At 36.4% G+C, this 16,960-nt stretch overlaps 1 protein-coding gene across 2 annotated transcripts in view; it reads right to left on the bottom strand.

Moving 5' to 3' along the window:
* Positions 1-16,960, bottom strand: part of LOC134797411 (Ig-like and fibronectin type-III domain-containing protein 2) — a 110,571-nt gene that overhangs the window by 76,937 nt on the left and 16,674 nt on the right. For both annotated transcript variants that reach the window (XM_063769633.1, XM_063769634.1), the window contains exon 2: positions 7,112-7,181. In XM_063769633.1, coding sequence (XP_063625703.1) covers positions 7,112-7,181 — 70 coding nt within the window. The remainder of the gene's footprint in view (positions 1-7,111; positions 7,182-16,960) is intronic.

Below are 16,960 nucleotides of genomic sequence, written 5' to 3'. Positions count from 1 at the left end.
TGTATGGACTGACGTTTATCTGACATGACGTACCTATACATTTGATGTGCCCCTCCCCCGCAAAAAACGGCAGACTATTTTGTACCGAAAATTTTAGACATGGCGTCTCCGTTGGTTATATCCTCTAAGTTTGCTCCAGTTCTTTGACTTCTTTCTCCAATTAGTGTACTTTCCCATTTTTCGAAGATCTGGCCTCTTCCACGCAGTCTATCCACCGTTTTCTTGGATATCTAACCGTCTAGAGAGAGTTTAAGTACTTACTAGAAGTAAGCAATGAAACTTATTTGTTTCCAAAAATTGATTTGTTCTTCTTTCTCCCTATCAGTATTTACAAAAACACACAGAAGCGAGCAAGGAGAGAGAAATATTTCATGTGTTATCGCGGCGAGATGACGAAACGTTTCCAATGAGCAGATATGGCCGAGAGTGTATCAACTTATATTTGCTATTTGTTGGATATGACGTGATAGGCCGCAGCTCTTTGCAGAGAGATGCAATAGAAGGCAGTAGTTATAAACTCTTTATCGGTAAGTAGATATGTATCCATTCTCTTGCAAAACCCATACGTATACAGATGTATTGCATAATTATTTTCCTTCATATTTTCACGGAAACGTACGAACGTGTCTTGTTATTTTAGTCAGTCTCGGTCTTTTAGTAACTGGAGACGTCATGGCTGTCATTTTCTGTACAAAACAGTCTGCTAATGTTTGCGGAGGAGGGACCCGTCAAATGTATGGCTATATGTACATGATTGTACGGTAACTTACAAATAGCCATGTCAGATAAACGTCAGTCCATACAAAAGTTTGCACAATTGTGCGAGGTTTTCGGCAGAGGGGTAAGCTCTTAAAGGTTATTAAATGCTCTAAGGTCTCGGTACACAAATAGTACATGAAGCAGCATGACAAATACGAACGTTTCCGACAAAATACGACGGAAAACAATTATACACTTAGGTATATCTGCACAAAGCCGTCAGTGCACCCAATACTTTTGACGCGTTGTCCTACAGCCCGATTAAAAATTTAAAGTTTTGCACAGGTTTTGACTGGATGATTCTTAGGTACTACATGCGAGACGAGACCAAGACGATTCAATATCGTATCAAAACCAGTTCAAAACTATAACAAATTATTACAGCAGAACCAACCTCCTGGTTATTCATTTTATCTATAAAATAACTATTCTTGTTACATCCATAACTAGTACCCGGAGGCCCCGGGTTTCCTCGAGAAAAGGCGTCGATAAGAGTCCTTGTGCAAACTTTATTTCCGCAGATAGCGGTTATTATATTAGTGCCATTCGTTTATGTGTCACAAGTAAATGGATAGTGGTGGAGATGTGTAATGACTATGATAGCAGCGTAGTTATTGTTATATAAACTGACTAAAAACAGTAGAAATTAAAAACTGGCAATACTGTAGTGTCATCCCGTTATCTTAGATTGATTTGAAAGGGATGAAATTACAGTATTGCCACTTTTTAATTTCTACTCTTTTTTGTCAGACCAGAGAGAATTTAGACTAGAGAAATGTTGTCAAAGTAAATTATGTAGTCAGTACATTTACTGCCATCTTTCGACACAAATGATTAACACTTTTAGAACGCCATTTGACTTTGATCCTTATTTTTTCACTGATATGTATTCGAGCGATGGCGCCAAACCTTTGGCCTACTCTCGACTAGATGGCGATAGTTTTAGACATTTAACAAATTTAACACAGTATATCAGTGAAAAAATAAGGATCAAAGTCAAATGGCGTTCTAAAAGTGTTAATCATTTGTGTCGAAAGATGGCAGTAAATGTACTGACTACATAATTTACTTTGACAATATATCTCTATTTCAAATTCTCTTTGGTTATACTGCTGAATTTCCTAACTTCCTGTAATAAAAACGTGTTTAAACGGGTTCTTACTTCGAAACGAAAACTTTAAATATAATTTCAATGTATAATACTGCCCAAGTGTTTTAATAAAATATAAGTGTGACTCCCGGCCCATATTTAGTGGCAGTAAAAGAGAGTAATGCATATGAAAACGGCCTTTTCGAAGGACTACATATTTCTTTTAACCGAGGAAGTTAACGTCTACTATAGAAAAATATTAAGACTGCGTTGACCGTCCAGCCGAGTCGAGTGCCACCCTCATAAAAAAAAAATCACAAGCTTACTTACATCTAAATACATTACATTCTTCTGCCAAACCACAGAGCGGTTTGTTGGCAGACGAGGCTCCTATTAGTTTATTTAAGTATTAGGTAGTTTATTTATATGTGACTTAAACTTATCTACTTAACCCTTTACCGCATGCGTAGCCCTATATGGCATTTATAATTTTAAAAACTATTGATAGCTATTAAAGTTAATTTTTAAACAAATGCTTTTTATTTATGACATGAAGTTAGGGGAATTGTATTTTCTAATAAACCAATTAATTTCTGTGTAAATCAGTAAGTATAATAATATTGCTGTTCTACTGATTCCCCAAATTTTCGTCTACGTCATATAATTAGGTTTATATTACTTACATTTGACTTTATCACCTAAATGAAAAAATGTGGCCAATGGCCACCTTTTGCCGTTTAGTTGATAAAGCCTAAAATAAACAAACTAAAACTATGTGGCAAATACCAAAAGTTGGGGAATCGGTAGGACAACAATATTAATATACTGATTTATCCTCTTGAGTCCCCCTTGTCATTATTGCAGTTTTGAATTTGGAACCTTCTTAAATTCCATTTTAATTCAAAATTCCATTTGAATTAAATCCTTTATAAAGGCCTCAGGGACTCGGGAGGTTAAACAGAAATTATTAGAAAACACATTTCCCCCAATGAGGGCGCCACTGGACGGTCGACGCAGTCTTAATTTGTGTGCTTTATCTGTAGTAAAAGTATGTAACGTTGACTGAACGAAAATACTCAAAACTGTACGGTTACCATCAGTTTGTCACTGACATAAACGCCGTCGAGAACGTAATTTACTTTCTATACATCCCGTTTGCACTAATATGCGAGTGCGAGCGAGATGTATAGAAAGTAAATTACGTTCTCGACGGCGTTTATGTCAGTGACAAACTGATGGTAACCGTACTGATGGTTATTTGTAAGATAACTGAGAGTTAAATAAAACGGGAACAAATAACACAAACGTATTTCATATATTGAAGGAAATCAAGAAGGTGACGTGACAACACATGTCAGTGAAACAGAAAAATAAAACCTATCTAATGAGGTTGCGTTCTTAATCTCCAACAAAAACAATGATTTCTTCACTGAAAATAATTAAAAAAACTCTGTGACTCTGATATCTCTGTGATTATTGAAATGACTAATTTAGTCAAGCTCAAGAATTGGCAGCAACTTTATATATTTCAGCAATAAAATCAAAATAAATTATACATTTCTTCAAGTGCAAGTTCGTTCATTACGGTATTACTAAGTAGTGATGCCATTCAGCTCTAAAAGCTCAAGAAGCGTGCTTACAGCTTGATAAAAGCTGCCGTAGTCAACAGATTATATCAGTAGGTAAACGATTTCAAGCTACGAGTAACTACGTGACGAGTAACTACTCCTTCACATTACCTATAGTAAATTAATACCGCAATGCCGTCCATTACAGCATTAATGAATATTTACGCCATTTAGATCTAAAAGCTTCCTTACAGCTCAACAAAAGCTGTGACAGTCAACAAGTTATATCAGTTGGGCATACAATTTCAAGCTAACACAGCTCATTTACATTGTATGACAGCCATTACGGTGTTAATCAGTAGTGATGCCATTCAGCTCTAAAAGCTTAAGGAGCTGGTGACTATCAACAATTCAATACTACTATTTCATTCTGAAATATTTACAGAAGTGTAAATATCACAGTGCAAGAGGAAAATTAAAAGTCGGGGAATATAAAACTTTACCCTCCTTCTGATGCAGTCGGGTAAATTAAATACTGCACCGACCACCGCATGGCAGCTTTTATTCTTAATACTAATCTGCTTAAAAGCCAAGTCATTCCAAAAAGTCTTAAGTATTGATGGTACTCTTAAAAAATCTGTGTACTGTGCATGTATTGTACTGAATGGAGAATGAGAGTTAGCACAAAGCCCAACTTTGTAAACACATAAACTCCAACCAATTGTAAGTCTTATTACTACAACTGACGATCTGTTTTCGCCTGAAGCTATTTAGAGACGTCATCATACGAATTCTGTTGCTTTTAAGGGATTTAAAGTCATAGGAGGCCGATTCTGTTTGAAAAATTTGATAAGGCTTTGGTCTTGTTTTGATACGAGCTTGAGTCGTGTCACCAAGCATCTCACGTTTACCAATAAGTGTGAGCGAGATGGCTTATTAGATGACACCTGATTGGATTTCGTGAGGACCAATCAGCGCGTAGCGGCACAAGCTGATTCAAGCTCGTATTAAAATAAGGCTTAGAACGCACTGCGATTAATTTCTTGCGGTTTCAGAACCGCAAAAAGTGTAACGCTTCATAAGATATTAGACTGAAACCGCAAAAAAATCATCGCAGTGCGTTCTAAGCCTTATATGAAAACCATGATTGTACTCGTAATGACAGGTTATGAATTTAATTTGGATTTGTTCTTGATATGATTTGTCAGCTCTAAGCAGTGACTATTTTTGAACCAGAAATGTACCTAAGGTCAATGTGGCTAATTCTGTCATACGGGCTATTACGTCTACGAGCGTATATTTCTTTTATTTTCAATCGTAGGAAAAAAAACATTTGTTTTTGATTGCTGAAACTAAAAGCAATCGCTGCTTTGTCGACGAAATTATCAATGTTGTTTGTTGTTCGAGAGAAACGATAGATTAGCCACATTTACCTTACTTAATTAACAGCTAGATCACATCAAAAACAAGTCCAGATAAATTCATCTGTACGTCTAGTGTAAATTACATTCGATAACGTGACGTGACGTACGCGGCGTTAAGTGTCATTTTGTATGGAATTTTGTGTTTCCAAAACGTCCCGCTTGGCGCGCTGTTCAAAATCCCATACAAGAATAGACATAACGCAAACGCGAACGCCCGTCACGCTAACGAATTAAATTTACACTCATCAATAATGGCCACTGCATGTCTGGCAGATGATTGTTGCAACGCTCTGTCATGGCTCTTCTATACGACGCCAACGCCGGCCAATCCAAGGGACGCAGCCATGCGGTAGAATGAGATAGCAATAAGCCAACCGACACCAATACCCCCTCTACACGTTGTCCCAACATATTGGACCAATAGGTTGGGCCAACGTGTAGAGGACCCATCAAGAGCAGTTGAGACGGCCAATGAATTTCCGCCTATGGCTACAAGCCTATCGCTGCACGGCACTTCTTGCCGCATAAGTCGCTGTAGCCGCCGTGCAGGTCAGGATCTCGACGACTCAAATAAAAAGCTTCGATTTGAAGTAAACTATTATAATTTCAATAGGTACTGGTTTTACAAGGGTTCCTTGACTAAACGGTTAAATGTAAAAGTGGTGTGGTAATCGTATGGAGGCTGATGAAAGAGTGATTTGCATAATTTGAATGTCCGAAAATAGTGGTTAAGATTTGGGTGCCTCTAATTGGCCGCGATACATAATATGTGGAGCGCTCCTATTGGTGCTTTAGAAAAAGCTTCCAAATACTAGCCGAGCCCGACGGCTGCGTTTAGTTACTGTATTATACAAATAAAGGTTGCGTTCGCAACAGTCGCTGTGTGAATTTGTTGAGCCTCTGAATTTGAGACCAGTACGGCTACCACCAGTTTTGACATTGACAGATACGCTCGCGTCTACGTAAATTACTTTATATACATCTCGCTTGCACTAATATGCGAGTACAAGCGAGATGCATAGAAAGTAAGTTACTTAGACGCGAGCGTATCTGTCAATGTCAAAACTGGTGGTAGCGGTTCTGGCTGCCATGTTCAGAATCGGCCTAAAAGTCGGCAGCAGATAGCGATATTTGCATGACAAAATGCAAGGCAATTCGCTGCTCGCGTTTTGAATGTAACAATGTGTTTTGAGTTGTTAATTAAATGTTATATTTTTGTTTGGGATTATACAGGGAGTGGTACACTCCGTATTTTAGTAGGTTGTGTCGCTATAAGTACTTGCGTGAAAACTATTGCACTATTTTTATATTTTTATATATTTTAGTATGTCAAAAAGATACACACAAAGAGCCAAAAAAAATCAAACCCCGTGTTTGTAGGAATTATTTTGACCCTCACCTACAAATTTTCATACAACTCCTCTACTATTAGAAATCTGTTGAATTGCATTGTGAATCGTATCATTAGGCATGTCGCTCACACTTAATGTGTGTGTAATTAGTGTCGTACGGCTGCGATCGTGGCTCACAAATGGTCTCGCCGGAAGATCAGCGCTGACTTTCGGGTCAGTATTATGCTGAGGCGAGCCCATTTCGTGGTAAACTTTAACGATTACCAATTTTATGAATATTTGTAGTTTTTAGTTATACTCTTGTATATAATTTTAGTTTTATGTTTATCACGAATAAAATACTTGATTCTGATTCTGATTCTTATTGGTGAAATAAGTGTGAGCGACAAAGTGAAATAAGTAACTTATATATAGTACAGTAAATGGAGCTTCAAGCATATGGTTGCCATGACATGTACGAGTACGTTAGCGACTGCGTGAACTCGATGACATTCTCTCTCTATCGCACCAAATATCAGTGCGAGGGAGATGAACTGGACGCAGTCGCTAAAGTACCTAAACGTCATGTGTCAACTCATGGTACCGCTACTAGTATGTATGTCTTATACCTGTGAGAGAAGACCGCGCTCTTCACAGACAATAATATTTCGTTTGATCAATTTAATCTAATCTAAAACATCTAAGAAGCTTAAACTACTTAAATGAGAGAAACTGATTGAGATGCCATCCTTGTCGCATTTCTGCTACGGTTATGACTTATAACGTTCAATCCGTCACTTATTTTATAAGTAAATTTAGTCCCAGTACATGTCATCTTGAAACTTAAGTCATTGTCAATAGAGGTGACAGCAAGGTGTCATCTATTGGGCATTAGCATGTCGAGCACTAGTACGTTCAGCTACATAATAATTAGTTTACCTTCAACTGACTGAGCGTTGGCGGCGACGATGAGCGCTATCAGCGCCACGCACCGCGACGTGGGCCTCATCTGCAACAATAATAAAATATATAGTATGAACAAAGAGAATTTGAAATAGAGAGTTACTGTCATGGTAAATTATGTAGCTACAGTACATTTTCTGCCATCTTTCGACAGACGATTAAAACTGTTAGAACGCCATTTGACTTTGATCCTTATTCTTTCACTGATATGTGCTAACTTATTAAATATTAATATTAACGCCATCTACTCGACTATAGGCCAAATGTATGGTGCAATCTTTTCGAGCGGTGGCGCCATAACTTTCAGCATATTCTTGAGTAGATGAAATGGCGTTCTCACAGTTTTATTTTCTGTCGAAAGATGGCAGTAAATTTACAGTGGCTACATAATACATATACTGTGACAATCCGTCTCTATGCACTCTATTCTCTTTGGTATGAATAAAGAACTAAGGTTTAAAGAACTAACAGACGAGCATACCGGACCAGGATCTTGGCACGGTCCGAGGCCCTCAGGCCTACTGCGAACCACGTTCGACGTGTTGCCTCTCTGTCGCACTTGTAAATTCGTACGTAAGTGTGACAGGGAGGCAACACGTCGAACGTGGTTCGCGGTAGGCCCTCTGTTCGATCGAGTGGAAGGTGGTTTGCCGTACGTCCGTTAAGGACGCAGCTATGAGTCAAAGCGAGAGAGATAAGCTAATAGATTAGATATTAAGCTTAGAAGCGGTAGGAGGTTTAATTTATCGAGCCGCCAAATGAAGTAAAAATAGAAGAAACAGATGATCGATTTTATTTTATTTAGAACATGCACCGGCCAGTTACTAAGTAGGCTGCTATTTTTGCAGCAAAATTTCGTCGGAAGTTTTTAGCACAACTGTTAATAACTAGTAAATAAGTTATTATGCGTTAATTCATTGGTATTTTCTGTTAAATTAAATACATTTATAATTTTATGTGAAAATTAATATCAATTTGTAAGTTCTTTATCGGCTTAAAGGACACAAAACACAGATATTAAAATGGTTTATTTAATTATCTTTCATTAAATGTTCATTCCTACTGTTATGCTGTTTCATCATTAAAAATTGGGACGTTATCGATAAAATAGTTATCAATAAATACGCGCGGTGAATAAATGAACATCATTCATAATTTATTACGGTCGAGCTATGTTCGAATTATTTTAATTCCGAATAATCAATTAAAGAGCTATGCGTGTAATATTTCATCAATTTTGCATTACATTTTAGCTCACATAATAATTTATTAATATTTTATGAGTGCGCTAATGTACCAAATTTAAAGTGGAATATTGGTTAGAAGAACTTTATATCATTGTTAAATTAAACTGATATCTGATAGCAATGACAAACAATACTGATATAATATAGTTAAAATAATTGGAATAGAAAATTATTGATAAATCGTAAACCGCAACTATTCTTAAAAGTATATAATTTGACATTACTGGCGAGTGATATCACCGCTTAGTATATTTGTTTTTTTTTTCATATGATATTATTAGCGATTTTCAAAACTATCCCGCAATCGAAGTACCCAGTTGGGGTACCCAAAGCACCTTAAAGACTTTTGACAGTCCAAAAAAGAATACATTTTATTTGTTGATACCCCCTATAAAATGTCTAGGTACATTTACTCTTAAAATATAGTTTATTTCATTCTAAAAACTTGAGCAAATTGAGCTGCAACTCATTTCTCAAGCTGCTCTTACCACGAACAAATAAAATGATTGCAACAAAGAAGGTCTTAAGCGCCACGCATTTTCCATAAAATTACGACGTTTTAAACCAAGCAGTTCCATTCAGGCCGTATACATTTGAAGCAAAGTACTCCGTTTAAAAATGCAAGTATTCAAATCGCTGTAGCGCTACGGCGTAGCGGAGCTACGAGTGTAATTGCTACGGGCTACGGGCCGCCATGATTGTGCTTTCTAAAGTAGAGAATTCAGAATACAGTGAATTATATACAGGATGTTAAATACTAAATTCAAAACGCAGTAAATCAGAATCTAGGGTTTTTATGCGTGACCCAAATTAAATAAAAACCATTTTCGCCCTCTTTTGATTTTTTTTTGTATTTTATCTGTAAAGTGGCTATAGATGTAGTAGTAATATGCTTACTTCATAGCGGCCCAAAGATGTAGCAATCTTTACGAAATTACACCTTTTAGTTATAGTCAGTAAAGCACCTATGACATAGGGACGGACAGACAGAAATGGCAAATCGATTTGACCATTCAAACAATTAGATTAAAACTACAAATATATAACATTACATTGATTGACCCTCAATGAATTAGACATTGAAATGGTACATATTTCATTTAATTACATTCATCAATCGATTTAGTTTACTCGCGGAGTAATAAAGCCAATAATATCAATCAAGACTTGACGTTTAAAGTTCATATGCCGCTAGCTCATTCAACTGTAACATCCCGAAGCATTCCCTTACTGACCGCCCACCCTGTAGTGCGGTAAGCCGAACGACTCAAATTAATTGACTCCTTTGTTATCTTTGTTGTGGCGTTGGGTATCGTTTGTTTGAGATCAAAATCAATACTTTAATGGATTATTTATTCAGAATCGGCTCTTTTGACTTTTGGAGTAGAAGATGAAATATTTTTATCAGCCTTATAAAATAATCTTAAACTAACAAGCCAATTAGAACGTGCACGGACTTCAAACCGATATAAAAATGTTATTGGAATCATATCAGTTAAGTAGCTGTCATAACTGATATTTTTCTAATATCATACTAATATCGGTTTCATGTCGGTGCACGTTTCAATTGGCATGTAAGTCAAAATAACTCAAAATTATAAGCACGACGCTAATAAATCGCTCACTGCGACGCTGATTTTCAGTAAGGCCCAGTCGATTCCTAGTTTATCAACCTCTCAAAACATTCCCTTACTGACCGCCCACCCTGTAGTGCGGTAAACCGACCGGCTCTAATTAATCGACTCCTTTGTTTTATACCGACGGAACCGACTTTTCAAAATGGCCGATTAAATTTTGACGACACGGTTGTTGCCGTTTATAGGCCGTAAAAACTTTCTGAATGGATGTCATTGAGAATTGAAGGGGTGTAGGGGAGACTAGTTACTAATAAGGAGTGTCAATCTCCGGAAAAACGGGCCATTTCGAACATTGCTTATACAGTGGCTATAGAAGTGGCTATAGAAAAACAAGTCTACCGAACTTGCTTTTTATATGTGCAACAAGTCCTAAGTATAATAGATGGGAAAAGTAATGCTGTGGGATTGCTACTGGATCTTAGCAAGGCCTATGACAGAGTATCTCACCAAATTTTGTTGATGAAGCTATACGGAATAGGAATCAGAGGCGTAGTGCACGACTGGTTTAAGTCCTATCTAAATCAGCGAATTGAGTACGTGCAAGTAGAACACCATAATCATTCCAATAAGGAAATAACAAAAGTACTGTCGGACTATATACAATTAATAATTGTAGGGCTCTATACCCCAGGGTAGCGTCCTTGGATGTATTTTATTCCTCATATATGTAAATGATTTACCCAATATTATAAATAATACGAGCATTCTATTCGCTGATGATGTGTCCTTTTGTTTATCTAGATAAATATAATATTGTAAATATGATTATATAGCATTTCAGTGTAAGACATCATAAAAATAAATTTACCTTAAAACGTTAATACACCGTTATGGTAATACCACAACTATGATAACAAACGCAACGTATACCTATCCTTATCATTGACTGGTCTCTAATTTTAGTAAAGTTTTGAGCTTAATGGGGTTTTTAAATGTGTTTGATTCATTTAAATTGGCACGAGAGGGTTGATAAGCGGGGAATCATTTTCGTTTGTTCAAAAGGAATTTATTTAATAAAACCATTTATAGATTTTGTTAGATACCTAATTAGTTTAATACAAGTAGGTAGTAGTTTTGCCCGCAGCTTCGTCCGTTGGTCGTTAAGAGATGTCGATAGTCAATGATCTTCAAATTGTCTGAAAGAGTTTTCTGACAAAAATATAATGCTGCCAGCATCTTTGGCACAATGCCGCGAAGGCCTTATTTAAACGTATTTTAATTTAGATTCGTTTAGTTTTTAATTTTAGGTATTCATTTTATTATAAAGTAGTTTTATATAGGTATAAGTAATTCAGATTCATTGTTTGTTGACCCATAGATTTATAAGGCATAGATCGAGTGTTCGTACATCCCTAGTGAAGCCATTTCAAGTGCGACGTCACGTCGCACTCGTGTCACCGTATTCGATCGGCCCTGGCAGTACTCAAAGTCACGTCGGTTTGTGTACACCTCTCGTTTAAAAATCAAAAACACAGGAAAAATGGTTGTTTGTGCATTGAATGGGTGTCACAACGCATCATATCATAAAAACAAACCGACTTACGTTACATTTCACGCGGAAGTATAGAGTTTAATGTGATATTTTTACGTAATCGTAACTATAAAAATCCAATGTTTCGTCAGCCGCCATTTCTTATAAATGTTGCCAGTGTAGTGAATATTTTTTCCTCAAAATGGGATATGACGCTTACATTCTAAAATGAATACGCTTAATTGAAGTTCCTTGTATAATTATATAAAAATTATATATTTTTAAATATTTCATTATTTCATTTTCAATTATGTAGTAATTTTATGCACATTTTAAATAAAAAATTGTAAAAATGTCTCAATTTTTTTATTTAAACCTTATTTCACAAAGGACAGAAATGCAAAATTCCTTAAATAAACACAAAAAGCTTTTGCTATTAAATCTACAGTCTACACACAAATTATTAATAACCAAGTGTTAAGGATGTTGTTAAATCCCCCATTTTGAGGGAAATATTTATATACTGGCAACACGTTTTTGTATATGTGTGTGTCTTGCTGAGCGTAAAACACGAGCGTTCCACGCACACATCGATCGTGTTTCGGCTTCACTTTTGGCAGGCTAGCCGTAAGGGGACTATCTGTTTATGCGTTATTAGTTTAAGTGTTGACCAATAAATTATAAATATACAAAAATATTTGTTTTGGTGAACAAAATAATAATTATAAATAATTATGTAAATTCGTGATATACTCATATATATAGTGCGACATAAAATAGTAGATATTAAACAAAATGAAACTAAATAATTTCCATACTAAATTGATGCCATGTTTAAGCATTTTACGTCAAAAATGTGACAGTTACGAAGGAAGTGGCGCCCTCAATAATTTACAATCCTCAATAATCTACAATCACTTGTCGGACTATACGTCACCTTACAATGAATAAGTTGTCGCCTATCAAGAAAAACGCGTTAATAAAAATCTGTTTCTGGCTGGCGGTCTAAAAGCTATATAAAAATTCTTTAAAAGCCTTAACAAGGCAGGCTTTTGAATTTCTATGATTCCCGGGAGAAATTAAAATTTGAAGCGTACACGAGTTTCGACTTGGTAATGTAAAAATGCTTTTATTAAATTATTATCAACCACTCTTTATTGTGAAAGAGACTTACGTTTATTAACTCACATTTATAGACGGGTCTATCGCGAATTTATTTTATTACCTTTATTTACCGACGTTTCGACACAGGTTTCACTGGTCGTGTTCGCGGCTAACTGATTTCCCAGCAAAATATCAAATTGTGCAACGACCCGACGAAAAGGGACTTACATTTTTAAATTATTCGTCAGATACGTAGTGATAGTTGATAGTACTGTCAGATTGTACAGACGGATTGTACAGTTAGGATTAAAACAGTAACAGCGAATGTAGCTACATTCCATGAAAGTGTACCTATATGTATGTACATAAATACTGACAGTAATAAGCAACCGACTGTGCTGCAGCTTATAAATATAATAATCCCCACAATTTTGCCGTGCGCTATACCCAATGTTGATACATGAATAATTATTAAACACACGCCGAGGCCGTTAGCTCACACAAATAAAAAAAATAAAAATAACCTTTATTGCAACTCTGAGTTGTTACATAACATTGGTACCTGGCTCTCAAAGCAGGTTTCCCTGTGTCTCAAGAGCCAGTTCCTTCCCGATTACAAGCGTAAAGTAATGTTACAATGTTAGACATTTTATGTTACAATTTCAACAATATTAAAATTAACAAATGGGATGTTTAAAAAAAAAGAGAACAATCATAGGTAAGTACTAATCATATTAGCTCCACATTATGTTCAAAAAGGATTGTGTTGTGGGTAATAGACTAGTCGAATTTAAATGCATATAGAAAACATGCATCACTCAGCAATTAATAAAATATAAACCGATATAGTCTGAGAGATTTGCCCTGGCGGAAGACTAGTGCCAAAATAAAAGTATTTATTTGTTAGCATGCATGTATTTTGATATTGGAACTTTTTTTAATGATATGGTCCAAGTTTCTCGGACTCCCCCTATCTAATGGCTACACCGAGTCTGAGTTTTTCGGTAAACCAAAAATTTCGTGAAAAAGCCGTGGGTACTTTTACCAAAAAGGCCTATAGAGTGCCCACAAAGGTATTGTCTGGAAAATAAATTTGTCAGCAATGGAAAATCGAAGCTTAAGAACAAATGTATTAAAAGATTGTACTAACTTGTAAGAATGTACAAAACAACAAGCATAGATATAAGTACAGATGTAGTGCATAATTATATTCCATCGTATTTTCTCGGAAACGTTCGTATTTGTCATGCTACTTCAGTCAACCTCAGTACTTTTTGTACCGAGACTGACTGAAATAGCAATACACGTTCGTACGTTTCCGTGAAAATACGATGGAAAATAATTATGTACTACATCTGAAGTAAATTACGTTATTCTGCCGCAATTAAAAAAAAAGATCTTCAAAAAAGTTTGTATGACAGCCGCCGCACCTCCGCGTATCACAACGCAAGTTCATCATATTTAACTTGCATATAATTTTCCTGGAAACCCTTTGACTTGGCAAAGAGCGTGTGTTGGAAAGTTCGAGAACAGTACACGAGTTGCTATTCATTATGTGCGTCTTTTTGGGGTAAGCACTTCAATGTTTGCTTTTTAAAAATGCTGTGTGCCTGTCGTTTTAAATTAATAAACTTCGTTTTAAGGAATATTTAGAGATTGTTTTGGCAAGGAACTAGCTTTTTGGCTGGTAAATATTTTTTATTATAGCCTGCCCGATTTCTAAGACCAAGTTCGCCATAGATTGACTATGGCGCACTTGATTTTAGAAAAGCCTAGGTATACTAAAAAGGATGTAGTAATTGTGTAAGTAAGAAAAATATTCCGAAAAAATCTTTGCAAACGTATTTTTGGGATACATTATTAGACCGTATTTTTAACCCATACTTATAGTATACAGGATTACTGAATAGGGGCTGACCTGCAAGAAATTAGTCTTAATCTAATCTCAAATAAATTATATTCACTAATGATAATTAAATAAAATAACATACGTAACAGAATTTCTGCAATTAATTCATGACTCTTTACAAATTTGAATTCAACGTAAAACCTTTTACAATGAATCAGTCCTCTGTCCTTAGAGCCGTAACGCACTGTCGACTAGTCGCCGACGACTTGGTCTCTCGGCGACCAAAACATAGGCAACTAGTGCCAGGAGACCAAGCCGAGCGCAAGCATCACAACTATTATGTTTTTCACAACTATGTTCAGAGAGAGACGGATACATATAGGGAATGCTCCCGGTACTGAGTTTGTATGGCGAGAACCGGGAATTCCCGGTTCCGGTACTGTATTTGTATAGAAAAGCAGTACCGGGAGCACTCCCTAATACATAGACGTCTCGACAGTTGCTCGCAGTGTGAACGCTTCTATATTTTTTCCATAAGAACCCGTGTTTTCAATGGTCGCCGGCAACCAGCAGTCGCTTGTACGACCACTACGCAGCGAGTCAACGAGTCGGCCGAGCGACCGGAGTAAGTGCGTAATCGCCCATATAAACTATATAAAATCACAGTCGCCATCAACTGAGTCGCCGGCAACAAGTCGACAGTGCGTAACAGCTCTTACAAGGGATACATGTAACAACCAGCAATTACGACCTTAATTGAAACATGAATAAGCAATTACGTGTTCTTTATACAAACGTATCACGTATAGATCGCTCTAGCGCCCGCAGCGCAGGTGTCTCTTTTGTGAACTAATGGATCGGGGAAGATTTGCAACTGGGTTCAGTTTGCGTTTAGTATCAATTATGTATGTATAAACACACTAATTGTATCTGACCTAGTTAGATTCGTTTGATGTAACTGGGTCATGCCCCAGAATAAGTGAAGTATACTTTACTTCACTTATTAGAAGGTTCTTACTAGAATAGCTATAAAAGTCTGTATAAACGTATTTAGCAATCATTTAATTTTTGGTACAAGCTTTATCGCTGACTGTACTTTTCTTTGCCACGGCATTATGCTGAGTGGAGATCCTATTTTAGAGTCCAAATGTCTTTTATGTCTGCATTTAATTTAATTAATTTAATTAATTTATTTATAAAATAATAATTTTACACGTCACATCATAAAAATATATCACAATTATTAATAGTAAATCACACACATAATTACCTACATATAAAACAATAATTTTGTGGTACCTTCCATTCCTTTCTTTTTTAGGGTTCCGTACCCAAAGGGTAAAAACGGGACCCTATTACTAAGACTCCGCTCTCCGTTCGTCCGTCCGTCCGTCTGTCACCAGGCTGTATCTCATGAACCGTGATAGCTAGGCAGTTGAAATTTTCACAGATGATGTATTTCTGTTGCCGCTATAACAACAAATACTAAAAAATACGGAACCCTCGCTCGGTGGGCGAGTCCGACTCGCACTTGTCCGGTTTTTTTCATTGGCGTTATAATAAATGTATTTCTTCTTCTTCTTCTTTCCACAAGCAACTAACACTCGAGACAATTCTTATAACCCCAAACACAATTAGTTTGCGTTGTTTTATCACGGAGTTCCCATGGCCACCTCTTGTCTACGTCATCAGATTAGCTCCATGTCGTCATAACATTGCATTGTCATCCTTTTACATATGTATGCAAAATTTCAGCTCAGTCGGAAATCGGGAAGTGGGTCTCTCTGATCTCTAACGGCGCGATTCGGGAAATGATTTAGAGATTCACTAGATATGAAATAGTAAAGATATGTACGTTCCACGGCAAAAGGTACCTTATAGCGGCTGGCGCTTACGCTCTTATTAACGTCCGCTCCAATATTCAGCCGGGGCAATGGTACCTTTTGCCGTGGAACGTCACATATCTTTACTATTTCATATCTAGTGAATCTCTAATTCATTTCCCGAATCGCGCCGTAATTTCTAATAATCATTCACATAGCTAACATCATAGATAATTCCAACTGAAATGGTAAATTAAGGTTAGCATTAATGTAAATAACGCTAATGAATCATTAGGGTTGAAATTGTTTATAGTTTTATATCAATTCCGTTAACACCACTCCGCCGCACCAAAAATGCTATGAAATTTACGAGGTCCGCTTATAATCAATATCTCTTTGGCTTCGAGTTTAAATTTAAAGTTTAATTTTAAAGTCCCATCCAGGCATTTACATGCCCGGCTGGCTCGGGTCATGGTTAATGTATGTTGTAAAAGCGTTTTAATTTTTTAATTAGCCCTGCCGTTCTTTGAGCCTCGGGCAAACCCTTAATTGTCGGTTCTCGGTATATTTATAAATATAAATAGGTCACTTAAATGCGGTTTCTAAATTTGACGTTTAGTTTCAGTAAGCTTTGCTACGAAATTAATGCAGGGTTTTAAAGAGTTGAAAAGGAACTATTAGAGTTAGACCGAGA

This window comes from Cydia splendana, chromosome 15 (assembly GCF_910591565.1).
Source record: "Cydia splendana chromosome 15, ilCydSple1.2, whole genome shotgun sequence".
Classification (NCBI taxonomy): domain Eukaryota; kingdom Metazoa; phylum Arthropoda; class Insecta; order Lepidoptera; family Tortricidae; genus Cydia; species Cydia splendana.
Note: the sequence above shows the minus strand (reverse complement) of the source record. Positions and strands in the feature narration are given on the sequence as shown.